The following is a 24,565-nucleotide window of genomic DNA, read 5'->3' on the forward strand; positions in this document are numbered from 1 at the left end:
CAGAAAAAGAAATCAGGTTCCAACGGGTTTTTTTAATATATTTTTAAGCATTTTAAAAGCTCTATCATAATCCAATTACTAACTTAGTGATGTTATTATAATTCTTAATGATTACAATCCATTTAACTTTGTTCATTCTGACCAGAGAGGTGGTGTATACTGTTGTGGTATTGCACACTGGTCTGCAGGATCAGTATCGAGACATTTAGTTCCATTGTTGGGAACATAATTTCAGACAAACTCTAACAAAATTATGAATTCAAACTGATGAGATTTCTTTGTGATTCTTTATTTCTGTACTCTGGACAAACAACCAAGGAAAGCATCTTAATGTGTTGCCTAACACCAAGATTGATATGAAACTTAAATGCAGGGTTAATCTTTGGCTGAGGCATTATTCAAAAGGATAAAAGACAACAATATTACTGAGTCAGTTTTGTTGCTAATCTCTGTGATTCACTGTGTGGCACCCACATTACACAAGAAAGAAATGGAGAACTCAACTGAGGTTGTGTCTTTTGTGCTGGCAGCCTATGGTCATATTGGAGAGTTAAAATACTTGTATTTCAGCATAATGCTGTTATGGTACCTCTCCATATGTGTCGCCAACGCAGCTCTTATCATGATCATATTTTTGGACGAAAAGTTACATGAGCCGATGTATATGTTACTATGTAATTTGTTTGCAAATGAAATTGGTGCCAGCACAGCACTGTATCCTCTTATGATGTCACAGATGTTTTCAGATACCCATGAAGTGACCCTGCCATGGTGTTTTCTCCAGATCTGTTGTCTCTCCTCGTGTGCTTCTATTGAGTTATGTAGTTTAGCAGCCATGGCCTATGACAGATATGTTGCTATCTGTTGTCCTTTACACTACAATGTCATTATGAACACAAGACAAGTAGGTACGATCACTGTTCTTGTATGGATGTATTCTTTTGTCAATAGTATGTTCTCATTTTCTTTCGTCATTCGTTTGAAATTTTGTGGAAATGTCATTGACAAAGTGTTTTGTGACCAGCACTTGATAATTAAACTTGCATGTTCAGTTTCAGTACTCGACAAAATATCTGGCCTGCTTTATGCATTTCTGGCTATTGTTGTCCCATTTAGTCTCATTTTAGTCTCTTACATGAATATTTTGGTCGTTTGTCTGAATATCCCTGAAGAAAGCAGGCAAAAAGCTGTCACCACCTGCACACCTCAGATTGTCTCAGTTTCAGGCTTGTTTATCGGCCTCATTTTTCACATTTCTGATTCCAGGGTCGATGTGGCTCTTGTGTCAGAGAAAGTACGCAGTTTCTTGACACTGTGTCTCCCTATTTACCAACCTATGCTCACCCCCATTATGTATGGATTTAACCTACCAAAGATAAAACAATCATTGAAAAGATTTCTGTTTGATAGAAAATAAATATTCTTCTTCATGTTGCAAGAGTCTGTTTTGATTGTTATTTCTGCTCTGTGGGGAAAAAAAAAAAAAAAAACACGTGTGGATAGAGTGAGAGCTGACAGTTATTGCAGTTCATCTCCATTGTATTCATGCATTTCTGCAATTTCTGCTCAAAAACTAGCAAGGGGGCGTAGGATCGGTGTCAACATTGGTAGGGACACTACAACCCACATCCTAACCCGCCACAAATCTTCACAAGTGACTAATGTGACTGTAGTGTAAAGGTCAACAATTAAAAATTGTAAGGGGGCAATATTTTCTGGTGAAGAAAAATGCATTGATTGAATCATGCAACAGTCTCAAAAAGACTAAATAATGACAACATAAGGGTGTGTCCATACAGCTGTTTTCTCTGGCAGAAATGTGTTGGAAAGTTGTGGGGAGCACAAGTGCCATGAGAAGGAAAAACAAGTTTACAAGTTTAAAGGACCAGCGTGTAGGACTTAGTGGCGTCCAATGGTGTGGTTGCAAATTGCAACCAACTTAACACCCCTTATCTCACCCTCTCACAATGAAAATTGCAAAAGGCCCTCCCTTTGTAGATATTAAAGGCCCATTCCAAGACAATAAACGCACAACTACTCTTAGATTCAGGTGTTTATACACTCATGAAAACATAATCATGAATGTCATAAAGAGTGTCTGGGACAGAATTGACTCCACCCTGACCAAAGAGAAGTACCTCTCCATTCTTCAGAGATATGCTACAAACTCTGATTTGCAACTTTGTGGAGAAGGATTCATACTGCAGCAGGATAATGAGCCCAAACACACCTCAAAACTTTGTAAAAACTACTTGAAGACCAAAGAAGACCAAGGAGTCCTGACCGCATGGACTTTCCTCCACTGCCACCTGACCTCAACCCCAGTGAACATTTACGAGGGCTCTTGAAGACAGAAAGCAAAGCACTCTGTGACATCAAAAGAAGCTTTGTGGAACACTGTCAATCATGCTGGAATAACATGAGCAATCAGGTTTACCACAAACATGTGGAATCCATGTCCAGCTGGGAGAAATACCAAACACTAAGATTTTCTGAGATTCATGTACATAGCATACCTATATTGGACATCTTGGAGATGACGGCAGTTTAGCTGCCATGGCCTATGACAGATATGTCACTATCTGTTGTCCTTTACGCTACAATGTCATAATGAACACAAGACGAGTAGGTACGATCACTGTTCTTGTATGAATGTATTCATTTGTCAATAACATTTTCTCATTTTCTTTAGTCATTCGTTTTAAATTTTGTGGAAATGTAATTGACAAAGTGTTCTGTGACTGGCACTTGATAATTAAACCTGCATTTTCAGTTTCAGTACACAACAAAATATCTGACCTGCTTAATGCCTTTGTGACTACTGTTGTCACATTTAGTCTCATTTTAGTCTCTTACATGAAGATTTTGGTCGTTTGTCTGAACACCTCTGAAGAAAGCAGGCAAAAAGCTTTCACCACCTGCACACCTCAGATTGTCTCAGCTTCAGGCTTGTTTATCGGCCTCATTTTTCACTTTTCTGATTCAAGATTTGATGTGGCTCTTGTGTCAGATACAGTACGCATTTTCTTGACACTGTATCTTCCCATTTACCAACCTATGCTCACCCCCATTATGTATGGATTTAACCTACCAAAGATAAAACAATCATTGAAAAGATTTCTGTTTGATAGAAAATAAATATTCTTCTTCATGTTGCAAGAGTCTGTTTAGATTGTTATTTCTGCTGTGTGGGGGAAAAAAACATCATATGTGTGGATAGAGTGTGAGCTGACAGTCATTACAGTTTATCTCCATTGTATTCATGCATTTCTGCCAATTCTGCTCAAAAACTACCAAGGGCGTAGGATTGGTGTCAACATTGGTACAACCCACATCCTAATTGCGCCACTCTTAGAGGAAAAAAAATCTTAGTCTTACTTTAGGCAAAAAACAAGGGTGTTTTAGCACAAAGCCTTCATCAGTGTGACAAAACAGAGCACACATGTATAGAATAAATAGGTGAGGAGCTAACCCATAGGTGTGGTGTTAACATTGGTAGGGACCCAAGAACCCACTCCTTACCCCCAACAAATTCATGCAATAGCCTCAGAAAGGCTAAATAATGACAACATAAGGGTGTGTCCATATAGCTGTTTTCTCCAGGAGTAGGACAGCCAACCCCAATAAGAACGCCAAAATAAAAACATCCTAATGCCACCTTGTAAAAGGCCTACATTCATGACTTGTCAGGTCTGTCGGCTAGACGACAAGCAAACAACTTTTAAAATGCTTGTTCCCTGAATGGAGTTTGGATTGATAAGGGCTATGCTGTGCTGAGGCATATTTCCATGACTTACCAAATGGTCTCACTTCCTCACTCACGTACCTCCACATGAGCTTCTTTGTTGTCCTGTCTCGGGACCAGTGGACATGCGAGGGACACGTCCTTACCGTCCATGTGCAAACCTTCACTCTTGCTACTAATGAAATGATGCAGTGATCAAAGCTGCAAACACATTCACTTCACACAACCATCACATAGTCTGGAAAGCATAGGGACTGAGTGCAGAATTTTACCATCAGCAACCTTTGTTTTGTTTTAAATGAAGGCAAATCTGTTTTTTCTGTATTGGTTCATTCATTATGTGGAAATCAGCAGAGCTAGATCTACGAAACTTTTGACTCTACATTCAGTTTGATGTCACAAGTAAACAGGATCTAGTCAAAGATGGATTCATTATACAAAGCTTTGTTATTAAAGTTGGCAAGGAGGGAAATGCCACAACCTGAGGGACAGTGACTGACTGACACACACACACACACACACACACACACACACTGTACATACTGAATATATAATTAATGTAAATCAATCTTGGTGTTGTGTTTGTGTTGTTATTTGTTGTGTTCTGTCCAAGTGTTTGGACATATGCTTTGGCAAAATTGTTGTTAAACTTTCATGCCAATAAAACCCCCTTTGAATTGAATTTGAATTGAATTGGAAATTTCTGTTGGTGTGATATGAATGAAATCTATTTCCTATGTTAATGACAGTGAGATGTATTTTATTTTGCAACGAAAGGTAATAGGAAAACTTTCCGCCTCGTATTAGCAGCTTGGCCCTCGAGGGCACCCTAACCCAACTCGTTGTACAAGAGCTGCATAAAGTTCAGTGGAGGTGTTTGTCTTGTTCAGTGGGGAGGGCAGCAGCATCCACCTGGAGACCTTCATATCTATGAGACACCAGCGATCTTGTATAATGTGTGTAAAATGGTAATTTTCATTTATGTTCACATACTGTATGCTTAATGTTGTTCTTTGTCTACTTATGTCTTCATTTTGACATTTTGTTACAGGTGACTGAAGAGACATTTATCAAATGGGATAATCATTTATCAAATGGCGATATTTTTAAAATAGTTTTTAAGCATTTTAAAAGCTCTAATCATAATCCAATAACAAACTAAGTGATGTTATAATTCTCAATGACTACAATCCATTTAACTTTGTTCATTTTGACCAGTGAGGTGGAGTATACTGTTGTAGTGTTGCACACTGGTCTGCAGGATCAGTATTGAGACATTTAGTTCCATTGTTGGAAATATAAATTTAGACAAACTCTAACAAAATTACAAAACTACAATTCAAACTGATGAGATTTCTTTATGATTCTTTATTTATGTACTCTGTTATGTAGCTGTTAATCTTTGGCTGAGGCATTATTCAAAAGGATAAAAGACAACAATATTACTGAGTCAGTTTTGTTGCTAATCTCTGTGATTCACTGTGTGGCACCCACATTACACAAGAAAGAAATGGAGAACTCAACTGAGGTTTTGTCTTTTGTGCTGGCAGCCTATGGTCATATTGGAGAGTTAAAATACTTCTATTTCAGCATAATGCTGTTATGGTACCTCTCCATATGTGTCGCCAACGCAGCTCTTATCATGGTCATATTTGTGGACAAAAAGTTACATGAGCCGATGTATATATTACTATGCAATTTGTGTGCGAATGAAATTGGTGCCAGCACAGCACTGTATCCTCTTGTGATGTCACAGATGTTTTCAGATACCCATGAAGTGACCCTGCCGTGGTGTTTTCTCCAGATGTGTTGTCTCTCCACATGTGCTTCTATTGAGTTTTGTAGTTTAGCAGCCATGGCCTATGACAGATATGTTGCTATCTGTTGTCCTTTACACTACAATGTCATAATGAACACAAGACAAGTGGGTACGATCACTGTAATTGTATGGATGTATTCATTTGTCAATAGTATGTTCTCATTTTCTTTCGTCATTCGTTTGAAATTTTGTGGAAATGTCATTGACAAAGTGTTTTGTGACCAGCACTTGATAATTAAACTTGCATGTTCAGTTTCAGTACTCAACAAAATATCTGACCTGCTTTATGCCTTTGTGACTATTGTTGTCCCATTTAGTCTCATTTTAGTCTCTTACATGAAGATTTTGGTCGTTTGTCTGAAAACCTCTGAAGAAAGCAGACAAAAAGCTGTCACCACCTGCACACCTCAGATTGTCTCAGTTTCAGGCTTGTTTATCGGCCTCATTTTTCACTTTGCTGATTCCAGGTTTGATGTGGCTCTTGTGTCAGAGAAAGTACGCATTTTCTTGACACTGTATCTTCTCATTTACCAACCTATGCTCACCCCTATTATGTATGGATTTAACCTACCAAAGATAAAACAATCAGTGAAAAGATTTCTGTTTGATAGAAAATAAATATATTTCTTCATGTTGCAAGAGTCCGTTTAGATTGTTATCTCTGCTCTGTGGGAAAAACAACATGATATGTGTGAATAGATTGTGAACTGACAGTCATTATCGTTTATCTCCAATGTATTCAAGCATTTCTGCCAATTCTGCTCAAAAACTACCAAGGGGGCGTAGGAATGGTATCAACATTGGTACAACCCACATCCTAATTGCGCCACTCAGAGAAAAAAAAATCTTAGTTTTACTATAGGCAAAAAAGAAGCGTGTGTCAGCACTAAGCCTTCATCGGTATGACAAAACAGAGCACACATGTATAGGATAAATAGGTGAGGAGCTAACCCATAGGTGTGGTGTTAACTTTGGTAGGCATGCAAGAACCCACTCTTTACCCCCAACAAATCCATGCAAAAGCCTCAGAAAGGCTAAACAATGACAACATAAGGGTGTGTCCATATAACTCTTTTCTCCAGCAGTAGGACAGCCAACCCCAATAAGAAATATAAACATCCTAATGCCACCTTGTAAAAGGCCTACATTCGTGCTTTGTCAGGTCTGTCGGCTAGACGACAAGCAAACAACTTTTAAAATTCTCATTTCCTGAATGGAGTTTGGATTGATCAGGGCTATGCTGTGCTGAGGCATATTTCCATGACTTACCAAATGGTCTCACTTCCTCACTCACGCACCTCAACATGAGCTCCTTTGTTGTCCTGTCTCAGGACAAGTAGACATGCTAGGGACACGTCCTTGCCGTCCATGTGCAAACCTTCACTCTTGCTACTAATGAAATGATGCAGTGATCAAAACTGCAAACTCATTCACTTAACACAATGATCACATAGGCTGGAAAGAATAGGGACTGCGTGCAGATTTTGTACTGTCAGCAACCTTTGTTTTGTTTTACATGAAGACAAATCATTTTTTTTCCGCATAGGTTCATTCATTGTGTGGAAATAAGCAGAGCTGGGTCTACAAAACTTGACTCTACATTCAGTTTGCCATACTGTATGTAGACAGGATCGTGCCACAGATGGATTCATTATACAAAGCTTTTTTATTGAAGTTGGCAAGGAGGGAAATTTCTGTTGGTGTGATATGAATAAAAATCTATTTCCCTATGTCAATGACAGGGAGATTAATTGTATTTTATAATGAAAGGCAATGGGAAAACTTTCTTGCTCGTATTAGCAGCTTGGCCCTCGAGGGCACCCTAACCCAACTCGTTGTACAAGAACTGCACAAAGTTTAGTGGAGGTGTTTGTCTTGTTCAGTGGGGAGGGCAGCAGCATCCACCTGGAGACCTTCATATCTATGAGACACCAGTGATCTTGTATCATGTGTGTAAAATGGTAATTTTCATTTATGTTCACATACCGTACGCTTAATGTTGTTCTTTGTCTACTTATGCCTTCATTTTGACATTTTGTTACAGGTGACTGAAGAGACATTTATCAAATGGGATAATCATTCATCAATTGGCAATATTTTTTATATATTTTTAAGCATTTTAAAACCTCTCATCATAATCCAATAACCAACTAAGTGAAGTTATGATTCTCAATGACTACAATCCTTTTAACTTTGTTCATTTTGACCAGAGAGGTGGAGTATACTGTTGTGGTGTTGCACACTGGTCTGCAGGATCAGTATCGAGACATTTAGTTCCATTGTTGGAAACATAATTTTAGACAAACTCTAACAAAATTATGAAACTACAATTCAAACTGATGAGATTTCTTTGTGATTCTTTATTTCTGTACTCTGGACAAACAACTAAGGAAAGCATCTTAATGTGTTGCCTAACAACAAGATTAAGATAAAACTTAAATGCAGGGTTAATCTTTGGCTGAGGCATTATTCAAAAGGGTAAAAAACAACAATATTACTGAGTCAGTTTTGTTGTTAATCTCTGTGATTCACTGTGTGGCACCCACATTACACAAGAAAGAAATGGAGAACTCAACTGAGGTTTTGTCTTTTGTGCTGGCAGCCTATGGTCATATTGGAGAGTTAAAATACTTGTATTTCAGCATAATGCTGTTATGGTACCTCTCCATATGTGTTGCCAACACAGCTCTTATCATGGTCATATTTGTGGACAAAAAGTTACATGAGCCGATGTATATATTACTATGTAATTTGTTTGCAAATCAAATTGGTGTCAGCACAGCAGTGTATCCTCTTATGATGTCACAGATGTTTTCAGATACCCATGAAGTGACCCTGCCGTGGTGTTTTCTCCAGATGTGTTGTCTCTCCACATGTGCTTCTATTGAGTTTTGTAGTTTAGCAGCCATGGCCTATGACAGATATGTTGCTATCTGTTGTCCTTTACACTACAATGTCATTATGAACACAAGACGAGTCGGTACGATCACTGTTCTTGTATGGATGTATTCATTTGTCAATAACATGTTCTCATTTTCTTTCGTCTTTCGTTTGAACTTTTGTGGAAATGTCATTGACAAAGTGTTTTGTGACCGCCATTTGATAATTAAACTTGCATGTTCAGTTTCAGTAGTCAACAAAATATCTGACCTGCTTTATGCCTTTGTGACTATTGTTGTCCCATTTAGTCTCATTTTAGTCTCTTACATGAAGATTTTGGTCGTTTGTTTGAATACCTCTGAAGAAAGCAGGCAAAAAGCTTTCACCACCTGCACACCTCAGATTGTCTCAGCTTCAGGCTTGTTTTTCGGCCTTGTCTTTCACTTTTCTGATTCCAGGGTTGATGTGGCTCTTATGTCAGATAGAGTACACATTTTCTTGACACTGTGTCTTCTCTTTTACCAACCTATGCTCACCCCCATTATGTATGGATTTAACCTACCAAAGATAAAACAATCATTGAAAAGATTTCTGTTTGATAGAAAATAAATATTCTTCTTCATGTTGCAAGAGTCTGTTTAGATTGTTATCTCTGCTCTGTGGGAAAAACAACATAATATGTGTGGATAGAGTGTGAGCTGACAGTCTTACAGTTTATCTCCATTGTATTCATGCATTTCTGCCAATTCTGCTCAAAAACTACCAAGGGCGTAGGATTGGTGTCAACATTGGTACAACCCACATCCTAACTGCGCCACTCTCAGAGGAAAAAAATCTTAGTTTTAATATGGGCAAAAAACAAGCGTGTTTCAGCACTAAGCCTTCATCAGCATGGTAATACAGAGCACACGTCACTAAATAGGTGAGGAGCTAACCCATAGGCGTGGTGTTAACATTGGTAGGGAGCCAAGAACTCACTCCTTACCCCCAACAGATTCGTGCAATAGCCTCAGAAAAGCTAAATAATGTCAACATAAGGGTGTGTCCATATGGCTCTTTTCTAATGCCACCTTGTAAAAGGCCTAAATTCATGCTTTGTCAGGTCTGTCGGCTAGACGACAAGCAAACAACTTTTAAAATGCTTGTTCCCTGAATGGAGTTTGGATTGATAAGGTCTATGCTGTTGTGAAGCATATTTCCATGACTTACCAAATGGTCTCACTTCCTCACTCACGTATCTCCACATGAGCTCCTTTGTTGTCCTGTCTCGGGACGAGTGGATATGCTAGGGACACGTCCTTACCGTCCATGTGCAAACCTTCACTCTTGCTACTAATGAAATGATGCAGTGATCAAAACTGCAAACACATTCACTTAACACAACCATCCCATAGTCTGGAAAGCATAGGGACAGGGTGCAGATTTTTACCATCAGCAACCTTTGTTTTGTTTTACATGAAGACAAATCAGTTTTTTTCTGTATTGGTTTATTCATTGTGTAAAAATAAGCAGAGCTAGGTCTACAAAAATTTTGACTACATTCAGTTTGATGTCACAAGTAAACAGGATCGTGCCACAGATGGATTCATTATGCAAAGCTTTTTTATTGAAGTTGGCAAGGAGGGACATTTCTGTTGGTGTGATATGAATGAAAATCTATTTCCCTATGTCAATGACAGGGAGATGTATTTCATTTTACAATGAAAGGAAAGGTAATAGGAAAACATTCCGGCTCGTATTAGAAGCTTGACGCCAGGTTCAGACAGGACGCCGAAGCGCCGCGATTAGCTGCGAAGCACCGAGGAGCGGAGCCATTTTTGTTTCGGCGCCCATGTTAACCGATGGTGTCGTTCACATAGTAGCGCCGGGGCGCTCTGTACCGCTGCCGGCACGCGCCATGCAGCGATCGTTTCGGCGTCTGGTCTATTTTTTTCGCGTGCCGCGGCCGAATGTGTCAAGCCGGGCAGGAAGTCAAACAAAGCAACAACGAGAGAATCCGGTCGATTGTCAAAATAAAACTATTTTCCATAATTAAACCCGCCGATTGACAGAAAACTACTCATTATTATGAAGTGGACATACATTTATAGTCGTCAGGAAAACATGGCGTTGTAATTTTATGCGGTTATTTACTTTCCTATGGTGAAAAAACAGCTCCAAGTGTGACTACAGAACAGCTGAGGAGCAGAGCCATTTGCCGACCGGCGTGGAGAAATTCGTGTCTGGTGTGAACAGAAGGGACGTGGCTCGCGTGAGAATTTCCGAGCGCGGTGCTTCGGCGTCCTGTCTGAACCTGGCGTGACCCTCGAGGGCACCATAACCCAACTCGTTGTACAAGAACTGTATAAAGTTCAGTGGAGGTGTTTGTCTTGTTCAGTTGGGAGGGCAGCAGCATCCACCTGGAGACCTTCATAGCTATGAGACACCAGCGATCTTGTATGATGTGTGTAAAATGGTAATTTTCATTTATGTTCACATACTGTATGCTTAATGTTGTTCTTTGTCTACTTATGCCTTCATTTTGACATTTTGTTACAGATGACTGAAGAGACATTTATTAAATGGGATAATCATTTATCAAATGGCGATATTTTAAAAATAGTTTTTAAGCATTTTAAAAGCTCTCATCATAATCCAATAACCAACTAAGTGAAGTTATGATTCTCAATGACTAAAATCCATTTAACTTTGTTCATTTTGACCAGTGAGGTGGAGTATACTGTTGTGGTGTTGCACACTGGTCTGCAGGATCAGTATCGAGACATTTAGTTCCCTTGTTGGTAACATAATTTTAGACAAACTCTAACAAAATCATGAAACTACAATTCAAACTGATGAGATTTCTTTATGATTCTTTATTTATGTACTCTGGACAAACAACCAAGAAAAGCATCTTTATGTGTTGCCTAACAACAAGATTAATATAAAACTTAAATGCAGGGTTAATCTTTGGCTGAGGCATTATTCAAAAGGGTAAAAAACAACAATATTACTGAGTCAGTTTTGTTGCTAATCTCTGTGATTCACTGTGTGGCTCCCACATTACACAAGAAAGAAATGGAGAACTCAACTGAGGTTGTGTCTTTTGTGCTGGCAGCCTATGGTCATATTGGAGAGTTAAAATACTTGTATTTCAGCATAATGCTGTTATGGTACCTCTCCATATGTGTCGCCAACTCAACTCTTATCATGGTCATATTTGTGGACAAAAAGTTACATGAGCCGATGTATATATTACTATGTAATTTGTTTGCAAATCAAATTGGTGTCAGCACATCAGTGTATCCACTTATGATGTCACAGATGTTTTCAGATACCCATGAAGTGACCCTGCCGTGGTGTTTTCTCCAGATCTGTTGTCTCTCCACATGTGCTTCTATTGAGTTTTGTAGTTTAGCAGCCATGGCCTATGACAGATATGTTGCTATCTGTTGTCCTTTACACTACAATGTCATTATGAACACAAGACGAGTCGGTACGATCACTGTTCTTGTATGGATGTATTCATTTGTCAATAACATGTTCTCATTTTCTTTCGTCTTTCGTTTGAACTTTTGTGGAAATGTCATTGACAAAGTGTTTTGTGACCAGCGCTTGATAATTAAACTTGCATGTTCAGTTTCAGTTTTCAACAAAATGTCTGACCTGCTTTATGCCTTTGTGACTATTGTTGTCCCATTTAGTCTCATTTTAGTCTCTTACATGAAGATTTTGGTCGTTTGTCTGAATACCCATGAAGAAAGCAGGCAAAAAGCTGTCACCACCTGCACACCTCAGATTGTCTCAGTTTCAGGCTTGTTTATCGGCGTCATTTTTCACTTTTCTGATTCCAGGTTTGATGTGGCTCTTGTGTCAGATAAAGCACGCATTTTCTTGACACTGTATCTTCTCATTTACCAACCTATGCTCAGCCCTATTATGTATGGATTTAACCTACCAAAAATAAAACAATCATTGAAAAGATTTCTGTTTGATAGAAAATAAATATTCTTCTTCATGTTGCAAGAGTCTGTTTAGATTGTTATCTCTGCTCTGTGGGAAAAACAACATAATATGTGTGGATAGAGTGTGAGCTGACAGTCATTACAGTTTATCTCCATTGTATTCATGCATTTCTGTCAATTCTGCTCAAAAACTACCAAGAGGGTGTAGGAATGGTGTCAACATTGGTACAACCCACATCCTAACTGCGCCACTCTCAGAGGAAAAAAAATCTTAGTTTCACTATAGGCAAAAAACAAGGCTTTCAGCACTAGGCCTTCATCAGCATGACAAAACAGAGCACACATGTATAGAATAAATAGGTGAGGAGCTAACCCATAGGTGTGGTGTTAACATTGGTAGGTATGCAAGAACCCACTCCTTACCCCCAACAAATTCATGCAATAGCCTCAGAAAGGCTAAAAAATGACAACATAAGGGTGTGTCCATATAGCTCTTTTCTAATGCCACCTTGTAAAAGGCCTACATTCGTGCTTTGTCAGGTCTGTCGGCTAGACGACAAGCAAACAACTTTTAAAATGCTTGTTCCCTGAATGGAGTTTGGATTGATCAGGGCTATGCTGTGCTGAGGCATATTTCCATGACTTACCCAATGGTCTCACTTCCTCACTCACGTATCTCCACATGAGCTTCTTTGTTGTCCTGTCTCGGGACAAGTGGATATGCTAGGGACACGTCCTTACTGTCCATGTGCAAACCTTCACTCTTGCTACTAATGAAATGATGCAGTGATCAAAACTGCAAACACATTCACTTAACACAATGATCACATAGGCTGGAAAACATAGGGACTGATTTTTGCCGTGAGCAACCTTTGTTTTGTTTTACATGAAGACAAATCTGTTTTTTTTCTGTATTGGTTTATTCATTGTATAGAAATCAGCAGAGCGAGGTCTACAAAACTTTTGACTCTACATTCAGTTTGATGTCACAAGTAAACAGGATCGTGCCACAGATGGATTCATTATGCAAAGATTTGTTATTGAAGCCGGCAAGGAGGGAAATTTCTGTTGGTGTGATATGAATGAAAATCTTTTTCCCTATGTCAATGACAGGGAGATGTATTTCATTTTACAATGAAAGGTAATAGGAAAACTTTCCAGCTCGTATTAGCAGCTTGGCCCTCGAGGGCACCCTAACCCAACTCGTTGTACATGAACTGCATAAAGTTCAGTGGAGGTGTTTGTCTTGCTCAGTGGGGAGGGCAGCAGCATCCACCTGGAGGCCTTCATATCTATGAGACACCAGCGATCTTGTATCATGTATGTAAAATGGTAATTTTCATTTATGTTCACATACTGTACACTTAATGTTGTACTTTGTCTACTTATGCCTTCATTTTGACATTTTGTTACAGGTGACTGAAGAGACATTTATCAAATGGGATAATCATTCATCAATTGGCAATATTTTTTATATATTTTTAAGCATTTTAAAACCTCTCATCATAATCCAATAACCAACTAAGTGATGTTACAATTCTCAATGACTACAATCCATTTAATTTTGTTCATTTTGATCAGAGAGGTGGAGTATACTGCTGTGGTGTTGCACACTGGTCTGCAGGATCAGTATCGAGACATTTAGTTCCATTGTTGGAAACATAATTTTAGACAAACTAACAAAATTATGAAACTACAATTCAAACTGATGAGATTTCTTTGTGATTCTTTACTTCTGTACTCTGGACAAACAACCAAGAAAAGCATCTTAACGGTTAGCCTAACACCTGTCACGGTGCTACTGTGCCAGTATGGTTGTTTTTCTGTTTTTCTGTGTACTGTTCTCCCTACCTGCTTTCCCCCCCTCCTTTTCTCCCTCATCTGCTCCTTCTCCTGTGTGTGTGTCTGCGGGCTTGGCAGCAGCAGTAGCTGCTGCTGCAGCAGAGTGACACACCTGTCTCAGATCAACTCATTAGTGATGGGAATTCCAGCTCTTTTAATTGGCTCCTCATATGTTTTGTTTCTACAAAACATACATTATATCAAATGTTTATTATTTATATGGCTTATTATACTCAACATGGAACAGAGTGCTACAAAAAATACATTTTAAAGTACATAGCCCTTTGCACAAACTGTCTCATAGAGCTCTGGGTTGTAGGTCTAGGTGGTTGTGGTGGTGTACTGTAGACACTGTAGACACTGCAGCAGCAGCAACAGTTGCAGTAGACAAACTGGCACTTTCATTAGTAGCAGGTTCACTTGCTTGTCTTTTCTCTCTCTCTCTCTCTCTCTCTATATATATATATATATATATATATATATATATATATCCCTGTTTCTGTGTATGTGTGTGTGTGTGTGTGTGTGTGTGTGTGCTGTGTCTGTAATCCCCGCCCCTCCCCCACCTGCTCAGTGCAGACACACAGACGCCACCACACATCATGTAGTTGACCAATCACATGCGGCTTGAACAGAATAAAAATAGAGAAAAAAAACAAAACAAAGTGGCTCCGGCTCACTTCAAAGAGCCGGCTCTAAGAGCTGTTTCGTTGACGACTGACACATCACTACTGGCTTTATCTACCTGGTCTCTTCACCACTTAGGCGCTAGATTATTACATCCCATACGGTGACTTCAGAGTGCTGCGATTTAGTGTTTTCTATACACTTGTGTTTTCTGTATTTTCGCCTTTGCGCTAATGCCCTTGTTCTTTGGCTGCAGAAATCTCCAGCGCCGTTCTGCACTACTTCCAGCTTGCTCTCCTGTCTTTCTCCATGCAAGCTCCAGCCAACCCTGCCTGCCTACCTGGTCTTCTCCTCCCTAATACCCTCCGGCGATCATAGTTTTTACAAATAAATCCGTTACTCACTGACCTCCTGTCTCCGTTCTCTGCATTTGGGTCCTAGAATTAACCTCACCTTAACAACACCAAGATTAATAGAAAACTTAAATGCAGGGTTAATCTTTGGTTGAGGAACTATTCAAAAGGCTAAAAGACAACAATATTATTGAGTCAGTTTTGTTTTTAATCTCTGCGATTGACCTTGTGGCACCCACATTACACAAGAAAGAAATGGAGAACTTAACTGAGGTTGTGTCTTTTGTGCTGGCAGCCTATGGTCATATTGGAAAGTTCAAATACTTGTATTTCAGCATAATGCTGTTATGGTGGATCTCCATATGGGTTGCCAACGTAGCTGTTATCATGGTCATATTTTTGGATGAAAAGTTACATGAGCCAATGTATACATTACTATGTAATTTGCTAGTGAATGAAATTGCTGCCACCACAGTAACGTATCCTCTAATGATGTCACAGATGTTTTCAGATACCCATGTAGTGACCCTGCCGTGGTGTTTTCTGCAGATGTGTTGTCTCTCTGCATGTGCTTCTATTGAGTTTTGCTGTTTAGCAGCCATGGCCTATGACAGATATGTTGCTATCTGTCGTCCTTTACACTACAATGTCATTATGAACACAAGACGAGTAGGTACGGTCAGTGTTCTTGTATGGATGTATCCAATTATTAACACTATGTTCTCATTTTCTTTCATCGTTCGCTTGAAAATTTGTGGAAATGTCATTGACAAATTGTTTTGTGACCACCACTTAACAATCATACTTAAACTTGCATGTTCAGTTTCGGTAGTCGACAAATTATCTGACCTGCTTTATGCTTTTGTGACTTTTGTTATCCCATTTAGTCTCATTTTAGTCTCTTACATGAAGATTTTGCTTGTTTGTCTGAACACCTCTAAAGAAAGCAGGCAAAAAGCTGTCACCACCTGCACACCTCAGATTGTCTCCATTTCAGGCTTGTTTATCGGCTTCATTTTTTACTCTACTGATTCCAAGTATGGTAAGCCTCTTATGTCAGATAAAGTACGAAGTTTCTTTACACTGTGTCTCCTCATTGGCCAACCTATGCTCACCCCCATTATGTATGGATTTAAACTACCAAAGATAAAACAATCATTGAAAAGATTTCTGTTTGAGAGAAAATAAATATTCTTCTTCATGTTGCAAGAGTCTGTTTAGATTGTTATCTCTGCTCTGTGGGAAAAACGCAGTCCAAAAGTATACATACACTTATAAAGAAAATGTATATCATGGCAGTCTTCATTTCAAATGATTTCTACAGCTCTCATTTTTCTGTGATGTAATGAGAGGAACACAAACTACTTTGTCACAAAAAAAGCTTCATATTCAATGTGACCAAATCTCAAAAGATCAAAAACAAACATACAGTACTTATAGTATTCGGTTGAATGTCCCTTGGCCATTTTCACCTCAATTGGGTTCTTTTGATAGCTATCCACAAGCTATTGGCAGGCCTCTGCCTGAATGTTTTTACCACTGCTCTTGACAGAATTGGTGAAGTTCAACTAAATCTGTTGGCTTCCTGGCACAGACTTGTTTCGTCAGCACAGTCCACATGCTGAAAATCGCAAGTGATAATTGGCCAGACTGATCAGGCCATATCATTTACTTTTACATGTACTTTTGATACTTCAGTACATTCATCGCCATAATATTACTTTTGGTACTGGAGTACATTTAATATTAGATACATTAAGACATTTACTCAAGTACTATTGATGATGACTTTCACATTACATTATAAGAGTCATATTTTAACAAGATATCTTTACTGGGTCACATGACCTGGAAGCTATTGAAAAAACTGTGGACTATAGATGGAACCTAATGACAAAAATGCAGATTTTTAATCAAGAATATTAATAAAAAACAGAATAAACATTAAAATCAAATGTAAAGAGATGTGTCTCATTCAACCAGTGTAGGAAGACATTTCAGCATTGATTTTGAGTCAATGGGGCACATGACCTGGAGGATATTGAAAAAACTGCAGACTATAGGTGGAACCTAATGACAAAAATACTGATTTTTAATCAAAAATATTAATAAAAAATGGAAGTTGTAATTGTAGTTTTTTATTCCTCAAAGTGCAGCTGGAGATCCGTGGGGGTACTGTCCTGCAGCAAAAATCCAGGCGTCAATGGTGCCCGAGATGAAAAGTCCATAAAACTACACAAAAACTTTGTAATATTCCTCCATACTGCTCGTCCGCTGCAATCCAAGTGTCCTGAAGTGGCGACATCCAGAGTTTACTCGAAACGACGTCATTTAGTACATTTTTATAGCCTAAACAGTCACTATGCTATATTTGCCTGGAGGCACACGAGTCTCCCTCACACCCACTCGCACTACGGAAGCCGCGCCAGACAACATCAACAAGAACTCGCGATAGATACACACCAGTACATCCTGCTGTGAGCGACCGAGCGACACACAAACACGAGAGGGATCTGCCTGCACTAGTGATTTGAAACTTTGAAAGAAAAAAGAAAAATGTCCGAGGACTTCAGCTTAGGACTACGGCTTCCATAGTTTTCGTTCTAGAGTGAACTATGCCTTTAATACAAGAACAGGTAAAAACACAAGGAATCACAACAACAGAGTGGGAGGGGTTGTCACACAGCACAGACAACCTACGCAGGCAGTGTACAGCTTGTAGCTAGAAATGGACTCGTACTTGTGTGGACGCGATCTGCAACCTCTGTATTTCAGAGGCTGTGCGCATGCATACAAGAGACAATAGAACTTACACCTACTTTAACCGCTCGGCCATCGCGGAAGACAGCCCAGACAGACTGAAAAATATATCGTGGTGACGTGTTACTCACAGTGTCTCCGGCCACGCTGACGGATGTCCTAATCAGGTTCGGTGCCATAAAAAACGAATTACCAAATTAGAAAAGACGGACTGAATGACACCACTGTTAAATAACAGGCTAAAATATCAGGGGCGGAGGTTCTAGCAAAGCCTTTTCCTTCAGATGCATCATTTTTTCATTCTCCCACAAACGTATTGGCTGCTTTTCAACCATTAACGCATACAGTGAAGACAACAGGTCTTAAAGCAACACTAGGTAGTTTGGACTCATTACTACCCCCAGCTGGTTGAGAAGCGCAATCATCTGTTACCAGTGTCGTAAATACTGCCGCTGTATGAGCGTCCCTGGGGAAAATGAATACACGTGAATTTGTTGACGGAGCCGGCGAATCACGAATGTCCACCGACAAGGTTTTTGATAACTAAAAAAATAAATAAATCAGAGTGTTTGTAGTAACCTCAATGCAGAACCGCAATGCAGAACCTACATTGTACAACGTGAGGGGAAAACTTCGATTGGCAGTGGCTCACAATCGTCTGAAAAAACCTCAATCGAGTGCTAACAACAAGCTAGATTCAGAGATAGCAGTTGGTAGTTTGTTAGCATATAGGCTGCACAGCACATTAGCCTGCTAGAATTTTTCTCATACCGAGTTTGTTGTAGTGATTGCACCGACTAAGTTACTTCCAAAACACGACGCTTGGGCACGAATGTGTTTAGTAACGTCTCCCGGCTTTATTACGGTTGTAAACTGTGGACAAATAGTGCCCCAATGAACACCACACAACAACAAATAAACTCAAAGTGAAAGTCGGTAAGACAATAAATATGTATATATGTAATATATGACTTACAAATCCAGTAGCATCAAGGCTAGGTCGCCATCAGCCTTGAAACCCATTTCGTCTTTCAGCTCGTGCCACCAAGTGTATCCGTGTCTGGGCTCGTGTTCTATCACTTTCTCTTTTTCTTTTCTTCGCCTCCTCAGACAATACCTTCTTGGCATTTTTAGCTGGCTCGGCCATGGCGTTGGTTTACGAAAAGTCCAAGTAGCTGCTGGCTAAATCCATGACGAATAAACGTGTGACGTAGTATGCCGTAAAGCAGGTCGCACTAGACGCCTTTACGTCAGATAGGTTCCGACCCGCTCTGGGAAGTTACACAGTGCAGTTTCTGCCGGTGCGACCCCCCTTAGGCTGCAGAGACAGTTTTCCTTCTTCCTTTAGAAACAGTATTTTAAGGTCGAAAAACTACCTAGTGTTGCTTTAAAGGGCGAGATTTGTGCTTTTTTTTTACTTCGAGGAATTAATGGTTTAGCCTTATTACAAGACCATGACGTGGGAGAAAGCAAAAATAGTCAAATGGAATAAAAATGAAATACTGATAATCAATTGCTGCTGAGACAGTCTCAAATGTTGAAACAGATAATTTTCTCATTTTGTCAAAGGTTTGAAAAATGAGTTGTTTGTCAAAGTCATTAAGTCTTGACATTAAACAATATAAAAAAGTATCTCTGAGTTGACACCACTACAGTGTATATATGCGCTATCACCCTGGCTACTCACCAAGCCAGACTGCTTGACTATCACACTGGTTACTCACCCAACCAGGTTGGTGCATGTTGCCACCGTGCCAACTTTTTTTTTTTTTGTTGTTGCTAATTATTATGCCTAGCACACACTCGCAACCAATACTCACTCACAAGACAGTTTTCACATTTCAAATTGCTTTACTTTTCAAATCATTGACCTCCATTTGGCTCAGATAGCCTAAAAATAATTCTCATCAGGTAAACACAGAACATGCACTTTTCAAATTCACACTTGTTTTGAGTTTTATTTATATTATTTTATCCAAAAACATGAAATGTCACAAGGATGACGATTTATTATTGATATTATGATGATTATTATTAATGTTATCATTAGTCAGTTATGTTCAGATCGATAAAGCGGGCTATAACCTACAGCACAGTCATTCAAGCCACAGCACAAGGAGTCTTGTCTATCTTATGTGCACAGATACAAACATATTGAAGCCAGTGAGTGAAGACCTTCAGATTTACACTTGTTAGACTTTGGTGCCCCCAGGTGGTACCAGGAAGTCACTGTAGATGCTCTGATTGTACCTAATTACAACAAATGCATATCAATCAATTGATCAGTCATCACAACACAATTAAACAGATTTAAAATAACATTTAAAAAAAAGCAAACAAAAAAAATGACAAACAAAAAAACGTTGCCTGTAAAAAGTAAAATTATTTACCCTCAAGAAGCTACAGTATGTTGCTTTTTTCTTTCTTAGATGAAAAAGGACTCAGGTTTGATTTCATCGGGTCCAAAACCTGCATTTGGTTAAGTTTAATAAATTAACAAATTTCATTTAATTTATACTTTGTTTTTTCTGAGGCTGGTGAATGTAGTGTCTTCCCCATCAAGTGAATTTGTTGTTACCCCAGTCAGCCACAGAGTGTCAGTGCCCCACCAGAAGACAAGAGGATCAGGCTCTCACACTAATGTCTGCTTTGCTGACTTGGTTTTTGTGTAACCGCTTGCCACCCCAGTCTTCAGCTTAGTGTTGAAATTTGCAATAATTGGAGTCTGTCCACATATTATCTTACCCTCACCTACAAGACTGATCCACATCTGTGTTTTTTCTACATGTAAGCCTCCCTTGATTTATTGAATATGTAGTCATCTACATATTACAACAAAACTGTCATGTTTGTGGTATTATTGGGCACAGTAATGTTGTAAATATACCACAAAATACAACAAGGTAATTGCAGACAGATTCATATGCATGATGGGTAGTAAAGCAAACAACTATTACAGGGCCTCTGAGCTGCTGATTTCCATTCAAAAGAATAAATAACATCACCAATCATTTTCAATAATTAAAAACAGCAATTCCTTGGTAATGTTTATTTTAATATTCTAACTATATAACTATTTTTAAAATACAGTACCACAACCTCACTGTCAGTAACACGGACACATTCTGGGGAGCTACAGTGATAAAATAAAGACATTAAAGTGAGTCTTTATCCACAGATTAACCTTGCTGCACCCTGAGTTTCTCTGGAGCCCACAGCATTTAGCCATTATGTTTGGCAAGCGGTGCCAAGTTTGCTTTAGACTCAAAGAGTCTACAACTAGGCTTTAAGATTAATGCCCTTTCTCTCTGTTTGGCTAATTAGCAGCTAATGCAATTGATACACTTTCTCCCGATTCAATCATTTTGTCCCTGCAGGCTTTTGCTGACGTTGAGAGAAATTAGCCGGCAAGCATACTAACACTGATCTTCATTAGAGAGCTATTTGCTTTGTCCACTTAATATGGAAATTACTGTTCTGTTATGTTAATTGGTCAGCTACTGTAAATCCCTCCTTCAGAGAGTTGCCGTCCGTTTGTGCCAAAAGGAGACAGTGTTGGACCATCAGCAGCACATTTGGTGTGTGTGTGTCCATGTGTGTATAGGCTTTGGTAATTATGATCAGGTCAGAAGTTAGGGTAATGCTCAAATTCACGGTCAAGGTTAAAGTTAAAGGCCGTGTAGTCAAAATTAAGTTCTTACCAGTGTAGATGTACAGCCCTGTTTTTGTGTATAAAATGAGACAAACCTGACGTCTACTGATCCAATGCGAAGAAATTCAGCTGTTGCAGAAGCAAAAGTATGGCAATAACTACGGATACATAGAGAAACTAGAAAAATAAATAAAAAACACAAACTAAAATTAGAGTGCTAAGTATAGTATAATATATAACAGAATATATCTACGAAGAGAGATCTATAATCAGTCTAACAGTCCAGTAAGGGGAGTGATAGAGAGGCAGAGTAGTGTGAGTGTCTCGAGTGTAGTTGACACTTGAGTCTGTATGTTGTACAAAGGAGAACCTGGAGTGCTCTGCATTGCACCTAAGAGGGATGATCTGAGAAAGCTGTCAGGGCTCGTCATGGAGAGGGTTAGTGTGCTTATCTAGAGTGGTTTGATCTCGTCCGTCATCCTCCTCTCTGCCACTGCCTCCAGACTCCTCACTTCCAGCCCGATTCCACAGCTGGCCCTCCTTACCAGCTTGATGGGCCTGCTGGCCTGTCCAGCCTCCATGCCACGACCCCAGCGCAGCTGATAACATAGCAAAGAAAAAGGTTTTCAGGAGCTGGCTGCACACATTGAAGGATCTCAGGAAGCACGGCCTGCTTGTTTCCTCTCTGGATTGGGCGTCCGTGTTTTGAGACCAGTCCAGTCTTTTGCTGATATGGATGGAAATCCATCCAAACGTGGAGAAGTTGTCCGAAGGAGACAAAGTTAAAGCCTTAGTCTCAGGTGTAGAGAGTGAAGAGAAATGGCACCAGTGCTGTTCCTTGAGGTGAGCCAGTGTTGGTAATCACAACCTCAGAGGCCGAGCCATCCTGTGGCTGGCCAGTGAGGTAGCCCATGATTCAGGATGCAGCATCAGGGTCAAGTTGCAACCCCTGTAGCTTTATTGTATTAAAAGCTCTGGAGAAGTTGAAGAACATGACTCTTACAGTGCTTCATTGCTTCTCCAGGTGTGAGATCGTCTGATGGCACCCCTCAGCCTCAGCCTCTCAAAGGTCTTGGTGACATGTGACGTGTGTTTGTGTATGCATGGGGGTAAGATCTGTAGCTCTGCATGTTACTATCCTGTTGCTATACTGTAACTAAAACAGCACTCAGGGACTGTAGAGATGTAAAGAGCAGACAGGGCATCTTCGAGTCTAAAATGCAGCCACGTCTCTGTTTTCCCAGTTTGTAATTTGACAAAAGCAATCCACAGATAATGATAACATAATTGAAGCGGGTTGTCCCTGAACAGTGGGACAATTATATCAAGGGCAAATCTCTTCTTTATTGAGCAGAGTTTATAGACCCTGCATGCACCTAAAATTATTTTTGTTGTGTGTGTGTTTGTGTTTGTGTGTGTGTAGAAACTGGTACAGATACAGCACGGTAAGTCTAAAGGGATGTGGCCGACAGTTATCGTCTGCACCTTCTGTTTTCTGACAAACATCACAAACACATGAGCCAGCCCAGGGGAAACAACTAGACAAAAGCAATCAAGTCCCATCATTGAATTAACAACATATTGCTGTGTTGTATTGCAAAAGCAATTATCCCGTCTCGTGACACAGAGCCATGCACACACACACACGCGAGCTCTCTCACACTCAATTAAAGTGGTGATGGCGGTGCTCTGCTGTGAAAATGATTGCATTTCAATTGGCATGACTCTTTGAGTCCGCAGAGCAGTATTATGTATGCTAATGCAAGCTGTAAAGACGGATCTGGGGTTCAGAGGGGGCCCCCGGAGCAATTAAGTTGCCTCAGAGCCCGGACAGGACGCTGTGTCCCAGGGCAGGCGGGGAACTTTTACGGGCTTTTTCCATATTAGAAATATATTTTTGAAACATCGTAGGGACAAGCCCGTAAAAATGTAAAGCCTAATAGACACCTTAGGGTTAGATCGATGCCTAAGTATAACGGGGCAATTTTGGCCTTTGATGAAAAATGTGCTGAATTAAAAATAAGGCTTTTAGCTCATCTCTGAGACAGTTATCTATGCTCACGTTTTCCCAGATGTGGAGGGTCATTCAGAGCAGTTACCTTTGAGGCAGGACTGCAATGTTCTGCTCAGAGGCACGTTGGCAGAATTAAAGCAAGGCACATCTCTGTAGGACTAATAGACTGATGAGTAGATCAGGTAGTGTTACATTATTATCGATCAATACTTCAGTAACCAGGGGCGCGGGAAGTCAATCACAGCTGGGGGTGGGTCTATATAATGACGTCAAAGTAAATAATGCACAACATTCAGGTTTTTTGTATTCATTTGAATGGCCTGGATTACACGTATCTGATCGTTATGAACAATAACTTAAAACAATTTGACCACCAACATACTATAGGTCAAAGCAGCTACATCAACTACAGTCAACAACAGGAAAGAGATGAAGAGGGAGAGAAATTTCCCAGAATCCTTAATAAAATCGATCAATTCTGTGATTTGTTGAGTAAGAAGAAACTTTAAAAACTTTGTAAAGCGCGGTCTCTGACAAAATTAATTATTTGGACCTGATTGTAAATTTGCCATAGCCTGCTTTAATGGGCTTGCCGGATCCCCCTCAGCACCCCTATTTCTGGCATCCATAACATCATCTACAAGAGCAGCTTTTAAACACAACCCATGATCCAATTGTAAAACATGTCATTATGATTTGGGTGAATTGACCCTTTATTCGGTGATGAAGCAACACATCTTCTCACCTTCCCATATGACACCTAGCCATGCAGATAGTTTCCGTTTAATGTTTTTACCAATAATAAATATAAAAAGTATGGAGACAAGTCTTCTTGTCCTTTGAGTCTTCATTTAAGTACAGTGATGGCAAAAATAATTTTGTTTGTGATGCTGAAAGTTATGAAAAGTGCTGAAATCTTCAGGTTTTTC

At 39.6% G+C, this 24,565-nt stretch overlaps 5 protein-coding genes across 5 annotated transcripts; all 5 read left to right on the forward strand.

Moving 5' to 3' along the window:
- Nucleotides 1-490: 490 nt before the first annotated feature.
- LOC311262391 (olfactory receptor 11A1-like) lies at nt 491-1,417 on the forward strand (the record flags this gene model as incomplete). The annotated part of the gene is made up of 1 exon (XM_084361731.1): nt 491-1,417. One exon carries the CDS (start codon nt 491-493, stop codon nt 1,415-1,417), a length of 927 nt encoding a protein of 308 aa, XP_084217857.1.
- A 3,838-nt stretch (nt 1,418-5,255) lies between these two features.
- On the forward strand, nt 5,256-6,182 carry LOC311262392 (olfactory receptor 11A1-like; the record flags this gene model as incomplete). Its single annotated transcript, XM_084361732.1, has 1 exon — nt 5,256-6,182. The coding sequence occupies one exon, from the start codon at nt 5,256-5,258 to the stop codon at nt 6,180-6,182; it is 927 nt and encodes a 308-aa protein (XP_084217858.1).
- A 1,944-nt stretch (nt 6,183-8,126) lies between these two features.
- On the forward strand, nt 8,127-9,053 carry LOC311262707 (olfactory receptor 11A1-like; the record flags this gene model as incomplete). The annotated part of the gene is made up of 1 exon (XM_084362305.1): nt 8,127-9,053. The coding sequence occupies one exon, from the start codon at nt 8,127-8,129 to the stop codon at nt 9,051-9,053; it is 927 nt and encodes a 308-aa protein (XP_084218431.1).
- Nucleotides 9,054-11,501: 2,448 nt separating this feature from the next.
- On the forward strand, nt 11,502-12,428 carry LOC311262444 (olfactory receptor 11A1-like; the record flags this gene model as incomplete). Its single annotated transcript, XM_084361824.1, has 1 exon — nt 11,502-12,428. The coding sequence occupies one exon, from the start codon at nt 11,502-11,504 to the stop codon at nt 12,426-12,428; it is 927 nt and encodes a 308-aa protein (XP_084217950.1).
- Nucleotides 12,429-15,465: 3,037 nt separating this feature from the next.
- On the forward strand, nt 15,466-16,398 carry LOC311262095 (olfactory receptor 2K2-like; the record flags this gene model as incomplete). Its single annotated transcript, XM_084361270.1, has 1 exon — nt 15,466-16,398. The coding sequence occupies one exon, from the start codon at nt 15,466-15,468 to the stop codon at nt 16,396-16,398; it is 933 nt and encodes a 310-aa protein (XP_084217396.1).
- Between the last annotated feature and the right edge of the window lie 8,167 nt (nt 16,399-24,565).

The sequence above is a fragment of the Pagrus pagrus genome (assembly GCF_965226575.1).
Source record: "Pagrus pagrus genome assembly, chromosome: 9".
NCBI lineage: Eukaryota > Metazoa > Chordata > Actinopteri > Spariformes > Sparidae > Pagrus > Pagrus pagrus.